This window comes from Littorina saxatilis, linkage group LG2 (genome assembly GCF_037325665.1).
Source record: "Littorina saxatilis isolate snail1 linkage group LG2, US_GU_Lsax_2.0, whole genome shotgun sequence".
Taxonomy (NCBI): Eukaryota; Metazoa; Mollusca; class Gastropoda; order Littorinimorpha; family Littorinidae; genus Littorina; species Littorina saxatilis.
Window position 1 is genome coordinate 34,451,210 of NC_090246.1, and position 21,335 is coordinate 34,472,544.

General features: G+C 44.5%; 1 protein-coding gene and 1 long non-coding RNA gene across 2 annotated transcripts in view; both read left to right on the plus strand.

Annotated features, from left to right (window-relative positions):
- The first annotated feature begins 5,682 nt into the window (after window positions 1–5,682).
- LOC138958836 (uncharacterized) overlaps window positions 5,683–21,335 on the plus strand; it is a 32,358-nt gene continuing 16,705 nt past the window's right edge. Inside the window, exon 1 of the mRNA XM_070330141.1 lies at window positions 5,683–6,701. Within this exon, the coding sequence (XP_070186242.1) occupies window positions 6,078–6,701 (624 nt within the window). The 5' untranslated portion in view covers window positions 5,683–6,077. The remainder of the gene's footprint in view (window positions 6,702–21,335) is intronic.
- On the plus strand, window positions 17,575–19,477 carry LOC138958840 (uncharacterized). Its single transcript, XR_011453526.1, has 3 exons — window positions 17,575–18,117; window positions 18,536–18,635; window positions 18,986–19,477. It is a non-coding gene; the product is annotated as an uncharacterized lncRNA (long non-coding RNA).

Below are 21,335 nucleotides of genomic sequence, written 5' to 3' on the forward strand. Positions count from 1 at the left end.
GACAAACAGACCGACAGGCTGAGAGATAGGCACACTGAGTCTCTCTCTCTGTCTCTGTCTCTGTCTCTGTCTGTCTCTGTCTGTCTGTCTGTCTGTCTCTCTCTCTCTCTCTCTTTCTCTCTCTCTCTCTCTCTCTCTCTCTTTCTCTTCACTCTCTCTCTCGCTGGTAAAACAAATGAGAGCCTTCTTTAAAGCAGAGGGCGTAGAGCGGGCTGTCAGGTTGGGAGAAAATCGGTGGGGTTGTCAGACAGACAGACGGCCGACAGGAACGATCTGCCTTTCTGTGTCTCTTGCTGGAAAGACGACCGAGCTTTCTGTTCGTACATATAGTGCGAGCTGTCAGGCATAGAGCAGATCGGTGGGGTTACCACGGCGAAAGATGGGTTTACCGCACGATCAGACAGACAGACAGACCGACAGACATACGGACAGGAACGCTTCCTTGTTGTCTTTCTTGCTGGAGAAACACACACACACTCACACACCGAACGAGCCTTTTGTGGAAGAGGGTTTAGTACGAGCAGGGAGAAAATCGTCGGGGTTGTTACGGCGAAAGATGGGTTTACCGCACGATCAGTCAGACAGACAGACAGACATACGGACAGGAACGCTTCCTTTTTGTCTTTCCTGCTGGAGAAAACACACACACACACACACACACACACACACACACACACACACACACACACACAACACACACACACACACACACACACACAAACACACACACACACACACCGAACGAGCCTTTTGTGGGAGAGGGTTTAGTACGAGCTGTTATGCATGCAGGAAGACAATCTTCGGGGTTGTCACGGCGAAAGATGGGTTTACCGCACGATCAGACAGACACGCACACGGACAGAATCATTCTGCCTTTCTGTCTCTCTTGCTCAAAAAACAAGCAAGAGCAGTCAGTTGTGGATGGTTCAGTGCGAGCGCAGGGAGAAGATCGGTGGGGTTGTCACGGCGAAAGATATAAACTTAGCATAAACATTATTGCGACAAATCCCGTGTCATTTCACTCAAACTGGGTATGCCCTTAAAGGCCGTCCCGATTTGGTTTAAACTGTTTTATTCATTTGTGCATTATTTACAAAAAACGCATATTGAGTAAACAACAACAAGCATAATATCTGGCACACCTTTCTGATCAAACATTTAATTAATTCCTAGCATATCACCACGTCATGTCCCAAATATATAGACGCTAGTTCTGGGGACAGAAATATTAAGTTAGCGTTGCATAGCATTTCATTAACAGGGATCACGTGACCGCCGCTCAAATAAGGGTACGTACCCCTAAAATTGGCGTGACAAAAACGGAAGGGACCAATTAAAAATTCAGCAAAATTTGACAACTTTTACTCACGAGGAGAAAGAGAAATTAATTATGTATACTCAGTCAGAATTGTTTTGTTAAACTAGCTAGCATATTTTATATGTTATTTTTGTGCTAAGTTTAGATATGTTTACCGCACGATGAGACAGACAAAACAGAGAGAGACTTATGTAGGAGGCTGTGCAAGGAGAAAGACTGGCGGGGTTGACAGACACACGGACACACGGACACACAAATACACTGACACGGGCACGAGAGAAATTCAAGTACCACTGACGGTGATCGATAATTTGTCATGCGTGTTCCCATCTCCAGCAAATGTAAAGGTGGGGACGTAGCTCAGTTGGTAGCGCGCTGGCTTTGTAGCCAGTTGGTCGCTATCAGCATGGGTTCGATCCCCACGTTCGGCGAGAGATTTGTTTCTCGGAGTCAACTTTGTGCAGACTCTCTTCGGTGTCCGAACACCCCCGTGTGCACACATGCGCACGAAAAAGATCCCACGTTCACAGCGAAAGTCTCAGGGCTTGGAAAACACGAAGACACGCATGCATCATCTCTCGTCTCCGATTATCATGATCGTATTTCGATACTTTGACGAGACAAACCCAATGCTGGTGTGTCGAAGAAGACAACCACAGCGGGCTTGTTCGAATCAAAGTATCACACCATATCTTCAACTTATTACCAATACCTGTCCCAATATAGACCAGTTGGTCTAAGAGGACGTTAAACCCTAATAGTCAGTCAAATGTAAACCAGCACTCGGATCTGCCTCAAACTTTGGCACCTATTGCCTCATCTATTTTTTGCTTAGCATGCAAAGTCAAGATTTTTTTAACCAAAAACCCCTGAATTAATATGAATATTTGTTTAGTTCTTTCGGAAAAGTTACGTAATACGACACGCTAAGTATACACATTCGCAAAACGCAACACACATTTTGGTCAGCCTATTGGTCATAACTTCTGAACTTTCCAAAGCAAATCATTGAGAACTTGAGCAGATATGGCTCTTTGGGTGGAGGACCCCCTCAAAAATGGCCGCAAAACGTGCCTTTTTGGGCCTCTTAAACGGTTGACACCTACCGCCTTTGACAAAAGGCTACATAAAGACTAGAGAAGTCAGGTGCAAAAAACAAAATGTTCTGAACAGAAAATTGAATGGCCTTTCCAATGGTTGTCACAAGTGTTTGGTTTGTGCATATTCTGATTTTTTGCAGATTTTAAAATACGGGGCTATGGTTTTTGTCAGGTCGATTTTAGGGGTGACCTTGTTTGACAGGCTGTCACGGGATGCCAATACAAAGTACCATCAATCAGACAAATGATATGTACAGCTAATATAATTACCTTTTTGAGCATATAAAGTTTAACTAAAATGAATTGCGTTTTAATGCTTTTCTTAACGTGCGAAAATTGTTGCAATAATTTTTTGGCCAAGTTTATATGGTCCGCTCTCTCGCTCTCCCTCGTGGAGAGCTCGAGAGGGCGTAGTGCGGGCTGTCATGCAGGCAAAAAGATCGGTGGGATGTCACAGCGAAGGAGATACCGCACGAACAGATCGACACACAAACACACATAGACGGCAAAATAAACTCTCTCTCTCTCTCTCTCTCTCTCTCTCTCTCTCTCTCTCTCTCTCTCTTACAGTCTGTCTGAAACACACACACACACACACGCACACACACACACACACACACACACTCACACAGTATCTCTCTCTCTCTCTCTCTCTCTCCCCTCCCCCCCCTCCCCTCTCTCTCTCTCTCTCTCTCTCTCACTCTCTCTCTCTCTCAGGGCAGATTGAAAGACTATTCATGTACGTTCTTCTCTCTCAAAAAAAAAAACGTCGCACAGACCAGAAAGCGTTCACTCTACTGCACTCTCTTTGCACGGACAGACGAACAGAGGGACACATTCTCTCCCTGGAGTAAAAACTAAAACCCACGAGAGAGCTCGAGAGGGCGTAGTGCGGGCTGTCAGGCAGGCAGAAAGATCGGTGGGGTTGTCACGGCGAAGGAGATACCGCACGAACGTGAATGGCTGAAGCAAAGCATGCAAGCCATTGACATTATCCGGTGCTAGGGCAAACGGTTCCCCTTTCTGTTTACAGTGGCGCAGATAAAGGCAGGGAATAGACTTTGTGTGAGACGAGCATGAGACAAGCAAACACCGGACACTTTGATAAAAGTAAAGCATGGAGTGTACAGAATAAACCGGTGATTAAAGGAATCTTTCTCTGCTTCCCCTTTTGTTCGGGATGCGGCAGACTGGGATTCGGCAGAGTGGGTTCTAGAAGAAACCGGGATATAAGTAACAGACCGCCTCGGCGTATTAACACATTAAGTCCCAAACAGTCACCAGAACTGGGGACAAAAATACCTAATTAACATAACATAGCAGACCGAGATGCGGCACACTGGGATGTAAGGTCGGCTCAATGCGGTAGGTACCTGTAATAATAATGTGCCCCTCGCTTTTTACAGAAAATTCAATCACATCTCATTTAGTTGCAAGTAACAAAAGTAGAAACACTCTTTTCGCGTTAGTAATGTCAAGCTTAAATTCTTGACGTAGAATTCTCACAAAGCCCTTCGTTTTTTCCCCTGTTCGTGTTCTCACTGTTTTATGCCTGTTTTGTAGAGAAGCAAGGACTAGCTGCAAGCCGGGGCCAAATGAGCCGATCGCTGTCATGGAGGCCTTCAATTTGAGTTCGAGTTGCATAACGGACTGATTTAAAACACTGTGCTCAATTTTAAATCTTTACACTCGACAATGAGTGAATCGTGACAGAGAAACAACACATGAATGGTCATGGAAAACGATATCTTTTCTGACTGACTGACTGACAAACACTTGAAAAAAGCGATCTGAGAACAAGCTTCCTGAATAATCCTACACCACAACTTAAAACGGTTGTTTTGTACTGTCATTAATTACGCGTTCCATCAATAAAACCATCTTGTTTATTACACACCCGTATATTCGGGGGTGCATAGGTTTTTGTTTTGTTTTTGTTCTTGATTTTGGATTTACTCTGGGTGACTAATTCTATTTTATGACCAAGCAATCAAGCATACTTAATCGGTCGGCAATGTGTGGTTATCAGTGTATCTCAGTTGTAACCAACCTTCAGATAACATTTGCTGTAGGTACGTGGTCTTTTGTGGAATTTTGTCCTCGGACAAGACTGCGGTATCTCAAGGCACAAAAACAAGCGTAACGACAGCTGTGATTGCGTTTTGACACCTGAATTTAATTACCAGCTAAGCACCGATTTAAGTCAGATTAATCCTCGTCGGCGACTTGCGTCTCTTGGGACATCTGGCAAGGGTGACATCACGACATCAGCCTAGTGTGTGTTCGACATCAAAATGTGCTCGTCGGCTTGCTGAACAAAGTTAGCGTATAGTCATTGTTTATCTTGCAGACGGCAGATTATCTGATAGTGGAAACTCATCATCTGGTGATTTCCCATGTGGGTTGTTAAGTCCTCAAGCCAAGGGTTACCCTTGAGTAAGTGTTGCGTCTGCGTCTGCGTGTGTGTGTGTGTGTGTGTTTATGCAAACAGTGCTCTAGTTTAAGGCATGAACGTCTTTGTAGCTGTTACGCCGGCCTGTCAAAAAGCTAACGCAGAACTGTACTGTTTACTTCGCCAAATGATAATGCAAATGAGCAAATATTATAGCACGCACTGAAGTAACACATTAAGTCCAACGGTCCAAGCGTTTTTAAAACAAAACAAAACAAAACAACCACGTCAAAGTAAGTGGCAGTCGACTAACCGATGAAACCTTGCGTCCTCTTTCGTGGGTTGTCTATTCGACACTGTACACATTTTTTGCTGTACCGCCTGACTTACGCCGTTCGTCACAAAGCAATTCAATCACCACACCTACGCACACAACCGCCAACTTGCCAACATCAATTTTTATTTTATTTAAGTTGGCAGTTTTAACAAGGGGGAACCCAACACGCCGCGACACCGGCGCCATGGGAGATCGGCGGGAGCGGCGCGGATCGAGCGCTCAGCACGTGTGCCCCTGCCACCAAAGCCGCCGGCAGCCCACCGCCACTGACGGACGAACGGAAGCAAGCGATTGGGGAAGGAAGGAGGTGAGGGGCGGGTGAAGGTGGGGGGGGGGTTGAAGGGCGCCGTCGAGGGGAGGGTGGGAGGAGCGAGGAAAAGGGGGCGTAGGGGGGACGGAGGGAGGTTGGGGGGTGAAGAAGGGGCCGCCCCCAAAGCTACTCAGCACGACACACACGCACGAACGGGCGCCAAGAGAGACGGAAGAGAGCGGAGCAGGGAGAGGTGTGAACGGTCGACGCGAGAGGATTGAGGATTTGCCGAGGCGGTGGTGGTGGTGTGTGTGTGTGACTGTGCAAAGGCAAGTCGCCGAGGGGACGGACGGACGGGAGAGGGCGTCGCGAAAGGACCACCCACAACACCCACCCACCCCCTTCCCTCTCTCTCCCCCATTCACCCTTCCCTCCGCCTTTACGAGCGCCGTACAGGCGAGGCACGGCAGTCGGAGTCGAGCGATTTGAACGACAGGTGTGGTACACTGCGTAGCGCAGAACGAACGAGTAGCGAAAGAGAGAGAGAGAGAGAGAAGTTGAGAGAGAGAACGAGGGAGTACGAAGCAGCTAAAACACAAGCAGAGGAGTATACATGTGAAAAAAGTAATTAGTACTTTCTCGGCGTCATCCTTCTTCGTCACAGCATTGTGTGTATAGCGATGCTCGGCGTGGAAGGATCCTCGGTTACAACGACGACAACTTTTCCCGTGTCTGTGGTGGCCACCCCTATCGTCACCACGGCGGCGACGGCGGTTGTAGCGGGCGGAGTGGGGTTGATACCCCTAGTGACCGCCACAACGGGTGACATGGACCCGCGGTCACTGCTGGTGCCTGTGGTCCCGACCCTAAACGGTTCGAACCCCATCATCAACAACCACAATGGAACTACAACTACAACTACCAACAACAACACAGTGTCACCGAACAACAACAACAACACCAGCAGCATTAACAGCAACAACCCAGCTGCTATGGAAGAGGAGTTTGTGAAACCGATTCTCAAGGATGGTGAGATGATTCTAGAAGTGGAATGCGGTCAAAACAAGGCTGCCATGTACTTGTCCAAACTTTGCCAAGGTAGCAAAGGTCCGTGCATCAATTTCCAAAGCTCGTGGCTGACTCCCAACGAGTTTCAGTTCGTCAGTGGACGTGAGACGGCCAAAGATTGGAAGCGATCTATCCGTCACCATGGAAAGAGTCTGAAACTTCTGCTGGCCAAGGGAATTCTGGCTGTCCACCCTACCATGTGTGACTGTGAGGGATGCCGTATTGGAGCCGTTTTGGTGAGTATTTTGGTGTGTTTTTCCCCGTAGTTGCGCAGATATTGTGTAGTTCACTTTTGTTTCAGACAAGTTTCACATCTTTTTGGGGACTTGTTACACAGAAAGTTGGTAACTTATTTCTCTGCTGTATATCTTCCTACGGGGATGTGTTCGTGTCTGTGTGTGAGTAAGAAAGAGAGGGAGAGAGAGAGAAAGTTTTGTTCCCCCATTTTGAACGAATGATTGGAGCTGTGAACTTTTTTCTCTGTGAAAAGTATTTTTTTTTCTTAAAAAAAATGTGCATGACAAGACATTTATCGGAATATTTCGTTATTATGACAAAGAAGCTGTATGATCCCTCTGTAACCATTTCTTCCCTCTGACTAACAATTTTCTGGACTATTTTCAATTTTGTTATTGCGAAATAACCGTCTAAAGCTAAAAGGAAACTTTCTGGAAATGTTCTCTAATTCTGAATACCTATCTAAACAAATATTATTATCTACCTTTCTGTCTTTCTTTATCTCACTTTATTATTTATTTTGTTGAGAGAAAAATTACCCGTAATTGTTAGTAATACACCGAGCCATTTTCCCCTGTAAACAAATTGTGAAAAGAAACCGATCGAATGCCAATGCAATGATACAGAAGGGGGCAAAAGGGAAAAGAGTAAACACGCAATGGCCAAAAGCCAATCGAAAGCCAAAGAAAAAACTTCCGCCGCCTCAGAACTTGAAATACAGAGAAGTAGGGAGTAAGTTTGAGTTTAGTCAGTTCTGATAGCAAAATCGTTCCCCAGCAGTGGAGGGACAGGAGAAGAAGAAACCGATCCAAACTTGCAAAGCCACCGCAGAAAAGCCGAAGCCTTCAGCCCAGAAGCGCTACAAGAGTGGAACGCCGAAGACTTTTCCCTCTTTTTCTCTCACTCTTTCTGTCTCTTCCTCTCTCTCTTTTCTCCATACAACTACCCCCGCGCCTCAAGAGCCCAACCGCTGCCGTTTCATCACTGCTCTAGTAGCGGTGCTGTGCCGTACAGCCGACGCATGCTGCTGGCAGCGCTGGGTTCGCTGTCGCCGCCCTGTACAGTCCGTGGCAGGGAGGGCTTTCAGCACGGCGCCGACTGAAGGCGACGGGAGATCAGCGGTTCTCGCCCAGCTCAGAACTGCGGAGTCGGCCGGTCCCTGCTTCGGCCCCTTTAAGAGGTGTTAGTTGCCATGAGAGCGGTACGCGCGCAGCGATTATTGCGATGACTCGAAATCTCGCTTTTGCCAACTTTGAAAAAGAGAGAACAAATTGTTGAACGTGCTAAATATACCAGTAGTAAATCGTACCATCTTTGAAAATTGATCTTTGAAGAGGATACTTATTTAACATTTTATTGGTTGCAAACACGGGCGGGGAAATGATACTAGTTTGTTTGAACTATTTCACTGTGTTTTTCAAATCACTTTTGTAGGACAATAGAGTTTTTATGGAGAGTTGATCTTCCAGGACCAAGTAGACAGTTGATTCTTTTTTGTCTTCAATGCAATCTTAGTTTTATTGAAAAAATAACACACACACTTGCGAGTTACAACTATAACCAGCGTATGAATCCCAGAAAAGTTCGTCAGTTATGAGTGAAAATTGTCTCCAAAAGTGGCAGTTAGTATAGGTTGTAACTTTCTCCATGTACTAAAACAAAACAAATATGGGTGACATTAAGACAAAATTTTCCTCATAACTGAATGGTAATTCCTTTCACCGTCAAACGTCTTCTGTCAAAGGAATCATGCTCTCGACGGAGTGTGTGTTCTTTTCTTAAAAAAAAAAATGCAAAAATGTTTTGATGCCTTTGGCTTTTAATTTATGTGTGAAGGAATATAACTAGAAATCGGACTTCGTTTTTTCCAATAGACACACGTTAGCAGATAAGAGTGTGTGTGTGTGTGTGTGTTGGGGGGGGGGGGGGGGGGGCAACGTTAAACAACATTAAGAAGACAAAGTTGAACACTTTTCACCTTCGGTTGCAATTAATTGCAGTAGCCAGAATGTTGTAAGTAGTGAAGAATTTCCTTGACGTTTTATAAAGAATTCCCAAGTTTCTAACAAAACAAACAAATAAAATAAACAAAAATATGCGAGCAGCGAAACGAAATAAACGAAGAAGAAAAGAAAATCGGCAATAACAGCAACTAAATGACATTGGTGAGTCTTGTCGACGACATTTTCACAAAGATTTTTAAAGTTTTTGAAAAAGCAAACCAAGAAGAGACAAAATTAAAACAAATACAAAATAAAAAAATAGTCGCGTAAGGCGAAATTACAACATTTAGTCAAGCTGTCGAACTAACAGAATGAAACTGAACTCACTGCATTTTTACAGCAAGAGCGTATACTCGTAGCATCGTCTGTCCACCGCTCGTGGCAAAGGCAGTGAAATTGACAAGAAGAGCGGGGTAGTAGTTGCGCTGAGAAGGATAGCACGCTTTTCTTTATCTCTATTATTTTTAACTTTCTGAGCGTGTTTTTAATCCAAACATATCACATCTATATGTTTTTGGAATCAGGAACCCACAAGGAATAAGATGAAATTGTTTTTAAATCGATTTCGGAAATTTTATTTTAATAATAATTTTTGTATTTTTAATTTTCAGAGCTTGTTTTTAATCCAAATATAACATATTTATATGTTTTTGGAATCAGAAAATGATGAAGAATAAGATAAACGTAAATTTGGATCGTTTTAAAAACTTAAAAATTTATTTTTTTTACAATTTTCAGATTTTTAATGACCAAAGTCATTAATTAATTTTTAAGCCACCAAGCTGAAATGCAATACCGAAGTCCGGCCTTCGTCGAAGATTGCTGGGCCAAAATTTCCATCAATTTGATTGAAAAATGAGGGTGTGACAGTGCCGCCTCAACTTTTACAAACAGCCGGATATGACGTCATCAAAGATATTTATCGAAAAAAAGAAAAAAACGTCCGGGGATATCATTCCCAGGAACTCTTACGTCAAATTTCATAAAGATCGGTCCAATAGTTTGGTCTGAATCGCTCTACACACACACACATACAGACAGACACACATACACACACACACACACACACACACACACACACACACACACACACACACACACACACACACACACACACACACACACACACCACGACCCTCGTCTCGATTCCCCCCTCTACGTTAAAACATTTAGTCAAAACTTGACTAAATGCAAAAAGAGAAGAAAAATCCAAGTCACAACGACGTAGACGGAGTGTGACGACGGTCGTCACTGTGCGACAGCGCTCCTGTCACGCGGAGCGGACGCGATGCATATCGCGTGTCACCGTGTCGGCTCCAGGCGCGCGTATCGCGTTACGCATCGCCGCGTAGCAGACGTCGCGTCTACTTACCGCGCCGCCACACAACATCAACTTCTTGTTGTGTTGTCAGTCAGGGAGTGCAGGCTCCGTTTTTGGAGAGGCTAGGGTTGGTTGGGTTGTCTTGTCTGTTGGGTAGGGATGTCTCGTGCGTCTGTATTTTTGTTTGTTGGTTTTCTTTCTTTCTTTCTTTGCTCTTCTGTCTGTGTGCGGGTTTTGGTCATGTTCAGAAAACCCAGCTTTTCCCATCCCTCCTTGAGGTCTTATTTTTGTGACATATGCAAGAGACAGGGTCTGCCGTATATCTATCATTTATAGTATGGTGCACGGGAATCTTGTAGATATATTGCATTATTTTTATATAACGATTTGTAAAATGTCGACCCATGAATGCGCCACGCATCAGATTAGAGAGAGAGAGAGAGAGAGAGAGAGAGAGAGAGAGAGAGAGAGAGAGAGAGAGAGAGAGAGAGAGAGAGAGAAAGAAATAATTCATGACACTCAGAGAGAATTTGATAATTCTTTTCTCAGTACCCATACACCCTTCCCCGTTTTTTTGCCCACGCGCGTGTAACCGTTCTGCATTAACTTCCAACGGCACAAAATCTACGACAATCCCCTGCAATTTTCGCCGAAAATATGGGCGCTGCCCTTTCGCAGGGTTACTTCTCGCTCGTTGCGAGGGAATAGTGGGGGAGAATTAGTTGCAGCGGGCTACAATAGGGGGTCCCTCCTCCGTAATTGGTGCTACGGTTCCAGTCTTTTTAATGTCACACCGCCAAACTGACATTTTGTAGCGTTTCGGTTGTATGTGCTGGGCGAACTTTTTGGCAAGTTTCTGGGTTGATACATGCATGATTCATGACTGTGCCTCCAGTTTCCAGAGTCGCGTTGGAGTTCGCCTCGTTTTCTTTTGGGTAGTTTATTTTGAACCAGCTACCCACATTTTGGCTTCTTTCGTTGCATTTCTATCTTCACAGTCTTTCCTGCCAACATCAGTCAGTCAGTGAGCCGTACATTGCAGAATGAAACGATGAAGGCAAAGCTCTGTTCCAAATCATCAAGCGCTTTTCCTGAAACTTTGTGAAAGCCGCCACCCATCTGCCTCCAGCAGTGTTTCGTGCTACAGCTTGCGTGGAGCGCCTGACATTGAATTAGGCGATTGTTTTGGGCGCACCAGCGGTTGCGAGTTTAGTCGAGTGCCGTCACTTCTGACATTTGGGCAGATTGCATTTTTGTGCCTCCGCATTGGTGTGAGGCGATGTGTCGATGACTGGATGTCATTTACGACGGGGCCCACACACACTGCTGTTGACGAGGCGGAGGCTGGTTTGCAGCTTTGTGCGAGCGTTCGTATGTATTATACAACACCCAAACGTACATAGGCTCGCTGACAATGATATACTTATAAGCAGAAGGATATATCAATGCACTATGCACACAGGAACACGGACACCACTAGCACAGTATTATTTCCTTGGTTCGCTTGTCCCTTTCACCAAGCGACAGGAACAGAGAAAACACAAACAGCTGCGGAAGAGAGTTGATTTTATGTTCAAATATCTTTTTGAACCTAAGTAAGTCATCTCAGAGTAAAATAGAGAGAGGGAGGGAGGGAGGGAGAGGGACGGAAAGAGAAATAAACCTCCTCACATTGATCAGAGCAGACACACACTTTCCCAGCAATGCAGGGAGAGTGACGTACACCCACGTGCACTGCAAACTATGTCAGGCTGGCACAAAATGTCGGTGCACGTGCAGCTAGTAGTGTTCAAGAGAAACAAGAACAAGTTGTACGGGAGCTCAGGTTGCAGGGGAAAAAAGGAAACCGTTCAAACTTTGATCCCTTCAACTTCAAGTGTCGATGCGGCTGTCGTTGAAGCGCCGCACCAGTCATCGTGTTTGTTCCAAACTGTGGAACCTGTCGTGATCTTCCGTAGACAGGCATGAGACCAAGGGTAGGGCGGATGATGGCGAGAGAGGTGAAGGGACGGGGAATGTGTACAGTGCCGTGAGCCGGGCCGTGAGCAGTGCCCACCAATGTTTAGCTCAGGCACCGTCGCGGCAGACGCGCCTTAGTTCTATGCAGCAAAATGCAGCGCGCTATTCTGGCCATCTGGTCAACTGTCGTCCTCATCTCTAAGGCAGACTGATACCAAGAGGTGTAAGTTACACCCGCCTTCAGGCTCAGGCATTTTCAAACGCCCGACTCAAGACTGTAGAACCAGTGAAAGGCTTGAAGAATAACCCTTCGCCAACCCTCAGTCTTAGTTTCATGATTTCTGTAAACCTACGTCCATTGCAACACTCCCTCTCTTTTATTTTAAGTTTATTCTGACTTTTGTAGTGTTTTTGTTCTTCTGTTTGCCAGCATCGCAGATTTTTAGTTTGTGATGTCTGTAATTGTACCTTTATTTTGCAACACTACCTCCCTTTTAAGAGCTGTGATCGTGAACAAAAAAAATTCTTGCGATCTTAAAAAAACCGGGGGTTCCACTGTGTATATATCTGCAAGAAGAAAGGAGGTAGACAGCAATTATACTGCAATATCTGTTGCGGGGGCAGCAGCTGCAACCGCCAAGTCCGCCTTTGAAGAAATCGAGAAGATCGGCGAGTTGAACTGGCTGTGACCGGTTTTGCTCTTACTTGTCGTTGTGGCCGGGTGGTGGGGACGTGTGCATCTGTCGCTGCATGGGTGGAAATGAAAACAAACCCTGGTGGAAAAAAATATGTTTGTTCAGTCCTAGACAGCTAAAAAAAAATAAAAAATCAACAACAGACAAACAAATTCACACGTCTTGTGGATTAAAAGGTGACACCGAGTCGAGATGTTTTTGTACAGTCGGTGCTTTTATTTTATTTTATTTTTTAGCTTGTTTTTCCCTCCGTGTCCCACCCCCTCTAGACCGTATTGGGTATGATTGCATTATCGTCACCACCACGCCTAACTGTGCAGTCAAGTTGCATCGTGGGGGGGTTGGTGTGAAGGGGGGGGGGTATTTCTTAATTGCGTTCAACGTTTTGCATGGTGCGCTGGGTTGGGTGTCAGGCAGTAAAGTGGCAAAAGGGGGGGGGGGGGGGGGCAAAGGGGAAGCGGGAGGCTGTCCTTAATGGTTTCTTTTTTAGTTCTTGCAGATTGCGATGTAGAATATTGCCCATTCTATACGGATAGTTTCGAGGTTGACCATGGGCAGCGCCATTTGGTTGTGAAATACGTCATCAGTTTGTGTACACAGGAAGTTGTGACATCCGTCACCCTATGGGAGGGGTGACGTCAAAATTGTTCATCTGTAGAAAGTTGTGAAATCCGTCACCCTATGGGAGGGGTGACGTCAAAATTGGTCATCACAGAGTTTGTGTAACACAGGAAGTTGTGAAATACGTCACCCTATGGGAGGGGTGACGTCAAAATTGTTCAACAAAAACATGATATGTCGCATTGTGCAGGGTCAACTGCAACAAACTCAAACCGAGCCATTCATACCTAGCTGTATTTGAGTGACTTATATACCCGACATTTTTATTTCTTATTTTTAGCACAGGTGTAGGAAAAATCATGAACCAAAATGTTATTTATTTTCTAATTTAACATTTTTTTTACAAATATGACCATGGTCTTTTAAACATACAGTGACATTAAACATTGTTATGTTAAAAAAAAGAAAAAAGAAAAAAAGCTTTTGTGCACAAATCAGAAAATACATTGTACATTTTACCTACAGGCCAAACCGTGAGTGTCTGTGGCAAAGCCCGACCCAGGAAATTGCACTGATTTTATATTTAGATTAGAGGGAAATTGTCAAGAACAGGCGCTTGCATTTGGATGTGTCCAATGATAGTAGGTTTGGTTGTGATCAATCACAATAATGTAGGAATAAAAATGTATGACAGTTTAGTATGATGACATGTAATTCACATATGCTGAAATATGATATTATACATCATGTAATATTATTATGGCTGTTGCCATGACCATGAAACCCAACAAAGGTTTAATGTAATGTAATTCAAAATACCAAAACCGAGCACCTATTAATCTCGTCTTTGCGCGTGAAGATTGAGGCCGTCTGCCAGTAGCGGTTAGGTCATACAGTGGAACCCCTCTCTAGCGACCTTTAAAATGTTGACAAAAATCGGTCCTTGTGGAGGGGGGTCCTTACAGAGGGAGGGGGGCGGAGTCAGGGGGCCACAAAGACAGTCAGATTTAAAAAAAAAAAGAAAACAGAGAAGTTTGAGTTGCTGACGACCGTTCTCTCTGAAAGCAAACTGCTTCGATTTCATGTTTGTCCTTGGTGTCCACCAGTTCTGGTGCATGTACTACCCTGGCCAAGTTTCCTCTCAAGACATCAAAGAGACCGCCCCAGTATACTTTACAGCCTCTGGGCGAACCACCTCTCATAGCTAAAACTGGGTCAATGACCCCTGGGAAGAAGGTCAGTGTCTATAAAATTTTACTCCTAGGCTTGCGGCCAAGGGGGGGGGGGAGTATACCGGTACCATTTGAGAATCAGACCAAATGAGAATTGAACCATTTGAGAACATCCTTTTTTTTCAATCACTACATCGAAGGCCTGCGGCCCGGGGTTCACATGGGTTGGTTTGTTTGTTTGTTTCAAACCCACACCCATATACACACATTTCCCATTTAAACCATTTGTCGGCCCCCTGTCGATATTTATCGACTAAGTTCCTTGTTCTCTGTGTTAATGGTATTTCATGGCCCATCAAGCCATGTTCGCAGATATAAGAGTGCAGAGAGGTTTTGTTTTTTTTGCAGTGCCGTCTGAGAACTGAGTGAGCAATGGTGAAAGGACACCATGGAAAATAAAAATAAGGCGAAGGTGACAAGGAGAGCAGGGGGGGGGGGGGGTATACGAGAGGGGCATGAGGAGGGAATGCAGATTGCCAGGGGGGTCCTCCTTGAAACCTGTCGTGTTTGCGCGATGGCTCTCTATCAACACACTGACACGCTGCAGCCGTTTGCCCCCCCGGCCTGCCTGCGCCGCGTCGCTCGTTTGCGCCGACCTTTTATCCTCTCACCCCCCCCCCCCCCCCCCCGCTCGCTACCTCCCAACGCCCCCCCCCCCCCTCCCGCCCCCCGATCCCCCTCACTCTCCTCCCGATTTTTCGCCTGCGCGCCACTCTGCTCTCTCCACTCTACTCGTGGCTCTTGACAGATCTGGAGAGAGAGAGAGAGAGAGAGAGAGAGAGAGAGAGAGAGAGATAATTTTATGTTCTGCATAAGAAAAAAAATAAGCAGAGAAGAGTTAGCAATCACGGTGAAAGAACATAGAAAACTGAGCAGAGAAAAAAACACCTACCGACAAACAAAAACTTGCATGGAAAGTCGTTGGGAGGGGACGGGAGGGCTAGCTTCTAGGGTGTGTGTGCAAGATATAGCGTGCACGACATCATAGACATGTCAGCAAGGAATTAAACAAGTACACAAAATGACACACAAACGCACTGAGACAGGACAGGGACAAGAAGCTAGGGAAGACATAAAGATGTACAGATGCTAAGCCCTCGCGACGCAGTATGCATGCAAAGAGATGAAGAGTCAAGAAGTTTATGACGTCTTTTGCGGTTGACACGTGCATCGCGGTTGACGCCCCGATGGCTCAAGGGTAATGGCGTACGTCCATATGCCATGTGTAGAGTTATGTGGGCATACGGTCGTCAGGTTGTCACGATGCGTTTTTGCATGGAAGTGTCACGTAAACTGGGTTTCTATAAACTTACGTTACGTGTGAACAGAGCAACGATAAGGCATGCATGGAGAGACTTCCTTTTTGTGTGTGTGAGATGAGAGATTACAAATGCACGACTTTTCTGCCTCAAATTTGAGTCTTTTTCAAAGCAAAAATACGGTACAGCCCGCTTTATCTGTGAGTTGTGCAACCACCCTCCCCGTCCCGTCCCCCCATGCACACACACTCTACGTGCTCTTCCGCCGACCATCTGCTCCCATCTCTCCCTCCCCCCACAGCCAAACACCCAGGTTAATCTCCTATTTCCAGTCATATTTCTTTCATCTCGCCATCTTTTCTAATCTCCTGTCTTCTTGCCCCCCCCCCCCCCCTTCTGGCTGATCCCCAACCCCCTCCCCCCCCCCTCAACCCTGTTATCCTCCCTTCTCCCGTCTTCATAATCCGTGCCACACCTGACGACACGTGGCCGCTATATCAGTAGATCATTATGACCCTCTTGCTTCCCCCCCACCCCGCATTTTTATTTTTTATTTTCATACAAAGCCGGGTTTTCCCGTGTAACATGCCCCTAATGGCTTTGCCGTGAGGGCGTAAAACTTACATTTTCTTCCCTCTTGCTTCAGTGTAGACACAGAGGCGAGAACAGAGTGTAGGCAACTCGGAGGAGATGGAGTAGACAGACACACTTCTTACACTGTCTCCAAAAGGCCCAGAAGACATAGTATTAAAAAGAAGCACACTTCGGGGGTGGGGGTCGTATTTCAAAGCCACAGACTTTTACTCTGATGGGCAGCAAATAGGATATTCCCATTCATAATGGAAACAAGAGAGAGAGAGGGATGGGGTAGTGGTGGTGGTGTGGGGCTACCATATACGTTAACATATGAGCGGCAGTACAAGTTAAAAGTGATGATTTGAGAAAACGTTTTTGTAGACAACTCTAACAAAAATTATTTGACAGAATAACAAATTTTGAAAAAATGCTGTAGACCGCCTCTCAGAAAAGTTTGCCATGAACAATCATCACACACAATGTGACAAATAAATAAATAATTGCGTTCCCATCTGAGGGAACTTAGCCAAAAGCTGTCGTTACACAAGTAAGTCCAGAGAAGAGCTTAGCCCCGGAGCAGGCTTAAAACTCGTCAATGAGACACTCGAAGAGGACTAGTTTGAAGAATTCCGTACTCGGGCAAAGTCGCTCAAGGCTCCGCTAAAAGATGTCGTAATTTTTCCGCTGGTCCGATTTTCACCCAGTTGTCAGTGCTGTGGCCAAAGCTCATTTGCTCTTGTTAGCACCCCCTTTAAGTCGTTTTAACAGCGCGATAAAAGAAAAGACTTTCCACCCGTGAAATGGAGAAATTTTCTAACAGAGACTTCAATTCTCCCCTACCCGATGTCGTCAATGCTTCAACGGGCTTCCCCAACGCCTGTGAACGAGTAAAGTGTACTCAGGTGGGCCAAGTCCTACCTTGCCACGGTTTTGTTGTTGGGGCGCAAACAGTGTGGGGCGGAAAGAGGGGTTCAGTATTCAGTGACGATAATACGATGGGCTAAAACCAGAACCAATTACCTCAAAATAACTGGTTTTGCAATTTTATAGTCATTAGACTTATGGTAATATGTTTCTCACTTCCTGTGAAGGATTCTTGAAAATCTTGGATTATTGTGTATTTATAAGTCATAATTTGTTCTGGCTCCAAGAAATGTTCGGACTCATCTTGGAAGCAGAACCATCTAACTCCATCCAGGTTGGAAGCAGAACGTGATAAGTTCAGTTTAGTCTGTTCTGCTTCTGAGCCATGTGAGTTATGGGGAGTGTTTATCTGCCAGCCAGAAGCAGCCATCGTAACCTGACCTCTTCTGATCGCTGTGTGACAGTCAGTTTCCCTGCCCTCAGCGCAACCAGACAAGGTCACTATAGCGGTGGGTGTATCTGGTTTTCACCCTCTCAGTGTGGTGTGGGATTTCCCCTAGCACACAGAAGGGTGTTACAAGCAGTGGCGGAGTCTGCTGTCGGCAAAAAATGACATTTGTGTGGGAGTGTGGAAAGCAAAACAGGTCAGCGACACCTGTCAGTATCCGAATTTCAAACTCCGGATGTACCGTTATCAGCATAGCTTGTTATGACAGGTGTCATGTTGATACAATGTTTCTATTTTCTCATGGAAACAAATTGATGAGGCTTGGTGTCGCAAGGTCGTGTCAACGAAACGTCAAAAATGACGCGAATTTAATCCACAGAAAACAAACTGACAAAAGGTTGGTCCACTTTCTGAAAACTCAAAGAACAGCATTCTGCCTATTGTACATCTGCTGCACAGTCTGTTTTGCTGTTGCTCGAGTCAGGACACAGATTCAAGTGAGTATCATCATATATTTTTGTTTCCCCCATTTGAACAAGTCATTAAAGCTTAATTTCTGATTCGTATTCATAAGGGAAACTTTCTGATTGTCTAAATTCTGTAATCTGCATACTGATCCCTAGCTTTTGTGTGTATAGTTTTGTTTTCCTAAATAAAAGCACAGGCTGGTAAAAGTGTATTTGTCAAGTTTCGTGTGTGTGTGTGTGTGTTCATGAATGTTGAAGTGTTTCAGCTCTTTAGTTTTCGATACAAAAATGAAATCAATAACCTCAGTGAATGTTCAGGGCAGATAATGACAATTTTTGTCTGCTTGTAACCTATGGATGGATGAATGAATGTTATTACATGAATGTTATTACAGCGCTATTTCCACCCTTTTTTGTGAGTTTGACTAATATATTTCTTAAATCACAGGTTTTTACAATGTCGAAGGAGAATGACTGGCCAGATGAGGACTTGATTCAGCAAATGATTCTTGAAACCCAAGAAACATCGCCTCCCTGTACAAAGTCTGGTAAGTATCAAAACACACACACACACACACACACACACACGTACACACACACACACACACACACACACACACACACACACACACACACACACACACACACACCCAAACACTTATTTTCTAACTTACTCACTCACTTACTTCTTTACAAAACGCGCCTGGACACTTTAGGCATATTCAGTGTAATCGGGTATTTATGTTTTATTTTTGTGTGTGAATAAAAACTCGAAAACTGTTTACAGTTTAAATGCAGCAGCGATGGTACGAAGGCAATTAACTTTTTTATCAGTGAATAATTGTAGTAGTAATTGCCAGTTTAAAAGAAGAATTCATAGTCTTTATATATTGTGCAGATGCTGTTCAGCAGGAGGTGAATATGGCCGTCCAGGCAAGCAAAAAGCACCAAGCATTTCAGGAGACTGTCCTCCGGATTCATGGGATGAGGTTGCAGAATCTTCTCACTGCCAATGGCTTAACGAGAATTAAAGTTCCAGGAAATGGAAATGGCTTTTTCGAAGCATCATGCTTCCATCTTGGACAAGTAACCCGTCCCAATGATTTGAGAGAACAAGTCTGTTATCACATCATGGACAATGTAGAGCCCTACTCCGGTTTTTTTGATCTCCCAACCATTGACGAAAATGAAAGATTTATGAACATACTTCAAATGATTGAGGACTTAAGAAGAAGTGGTTGCTGGAACACTCGTGCAGGTGATCTGTTACCTCTAGCGCTGGCAAACGTGACCAAAAGACCAGTAAAAATATTTACCAGTCGTCAGACTCACCCTGTGGTGGATATCAGACCGAGCATTGATCCACAAGTGCATGTGCGGATGGAACCCATTTACCTGACATTGACAGATCCCAAGAATCAGCCACAACACTATGATGCATGCATCAGGAGAAAAACCACTTCAAACCAGACAGACATGCGTCTTCCGTCCTTGCACCAACTCCGAAACCTGACTGATGAATGTGAAGCGTCTCCAGTGGAAAAATCTACTCTGAAACATGACGACTGTGCTGTTGATTTTTCAATCGAAGAGTCTACCGAGAAACATGGTGAATGTGGTTTTTCTCCTGTTCGTGCATCAACTCCAATACATACTGGTTGTGATTCCACCCCTCCACATGAATCCAGCTGCCCAACACCTGTAAATATTTCTCTTGTGTGTGCTTCTACCTCAGCATATGTTGACTCTGATTCAACCCCAGTGACTACAAATACAATCACCTCAGATGATACTAACTTTGATTTTTTTCCTAATTGTGTATTCACTTCAGCTTGTGACATGTCTGACACTGCTCCTTCATGTGAATCTACCACAGCATCTCCTCCATCTTGTTATGGAACCCCAGCACAAAAAAAACTGCCATCTCCGAGGAAGGAGGCATCCTATGTGACACCTCCAAAGAAGAAGTTTAGTCGAAAAAGACTCAGCAACCCTAAGACCTGGAAGAATAATATTAGAAAAACAAAGAAACTGAGCGGTCAATCTTACTCAAGGACAACCGGTGAAACGGCTAGGGCAAAAGCAGTACAGAAGGTCGACTGTTCAAAGTGTAAAATGATGTGTTCCAGCAAAATATCAGAAGAAGAAAGGCAAGACATTTTTCAGGCCTTTTATTCGCTCTCTTCATATGAGCGACAGAAAGACTTTGTTTGTCACTGAATTGAAGAAACGGGAACAAGAACTTACCTGAAAACAGACGGAGAACCAGCTCCAAAAAAGAGACAAGTTTCAAGGAAGTTTTTCTTTCTGAAAGATGGCCAGAGATCATAATGTGTGTAAAACGTTTTTTACCAGCACACTAGATGTCAGTTGTGGAACTGATACGTGGTCATCAAAGTTCTATTGACAAAACTGATGGTGACTTAGAGTTTGGTTTTCTGCTGAAACTGTGATGTAAAATACAGGGATGTGCTTTAAGGTCTGACTTTGATTTTGACTTTTGTGCACAACACTTCTGTGAAGAAAAAAGTACATCACAAGGTAAGAATGCCAATTTGTTTTTATTGATAATGAACACGCAGGGTATCATGAAATCAGAATCTAGAACTCGTGATTTTATTGTCCTTGTGTGATTGGTTTTAATGCGCCAAGCTTGATCATCAGTGAAGCTTTTCTTGTTTGCTTGCTTGTTTCTGTGCTGCTTTGTTCGTTTTGTGTGTTGTCAGTTTGTCGTTGTTGCTGGGTTTGTAGTTTTTGTGCGTAATGCAAAACAATATGAGCTGATACAAAATAAGATTTACTATTGAGTTCTTAGGAAAACAACCAAAATACAATTTATTTTTGGAATGTTAACAAAGAATGTGGTTTTTTTGGCCATGGGAAAATACCTGCAATTTAATTGTGTGTAAAAGGTGTGCGTTCATTAGGCCATACATTAGACGAATACATAATTCTTTAATGATGGTTTAGTGTGTGACTTGAAATATGTGTGTTTATTGCGGCAATAAACATTAAAACAATTTAAACTAGTGTTGCAGTGTAAGCTTTTGCTTGGAAGCAGAACATGCTATGTGTGAGGAGGCTGCTTCTGACTGCTGTAGCACAGGCCACAGTGGGATCTGTTTGGAAGTCAGAAGCAGCTATGGTGCGCTGGGCTTTTCTAGCTCCAGGACTGAGAAAAAAGAAGGAGCGTATTCTGGAAGCAGAACAAATTATACGTTATTTTCATATGATAGAGTAGTTTAATT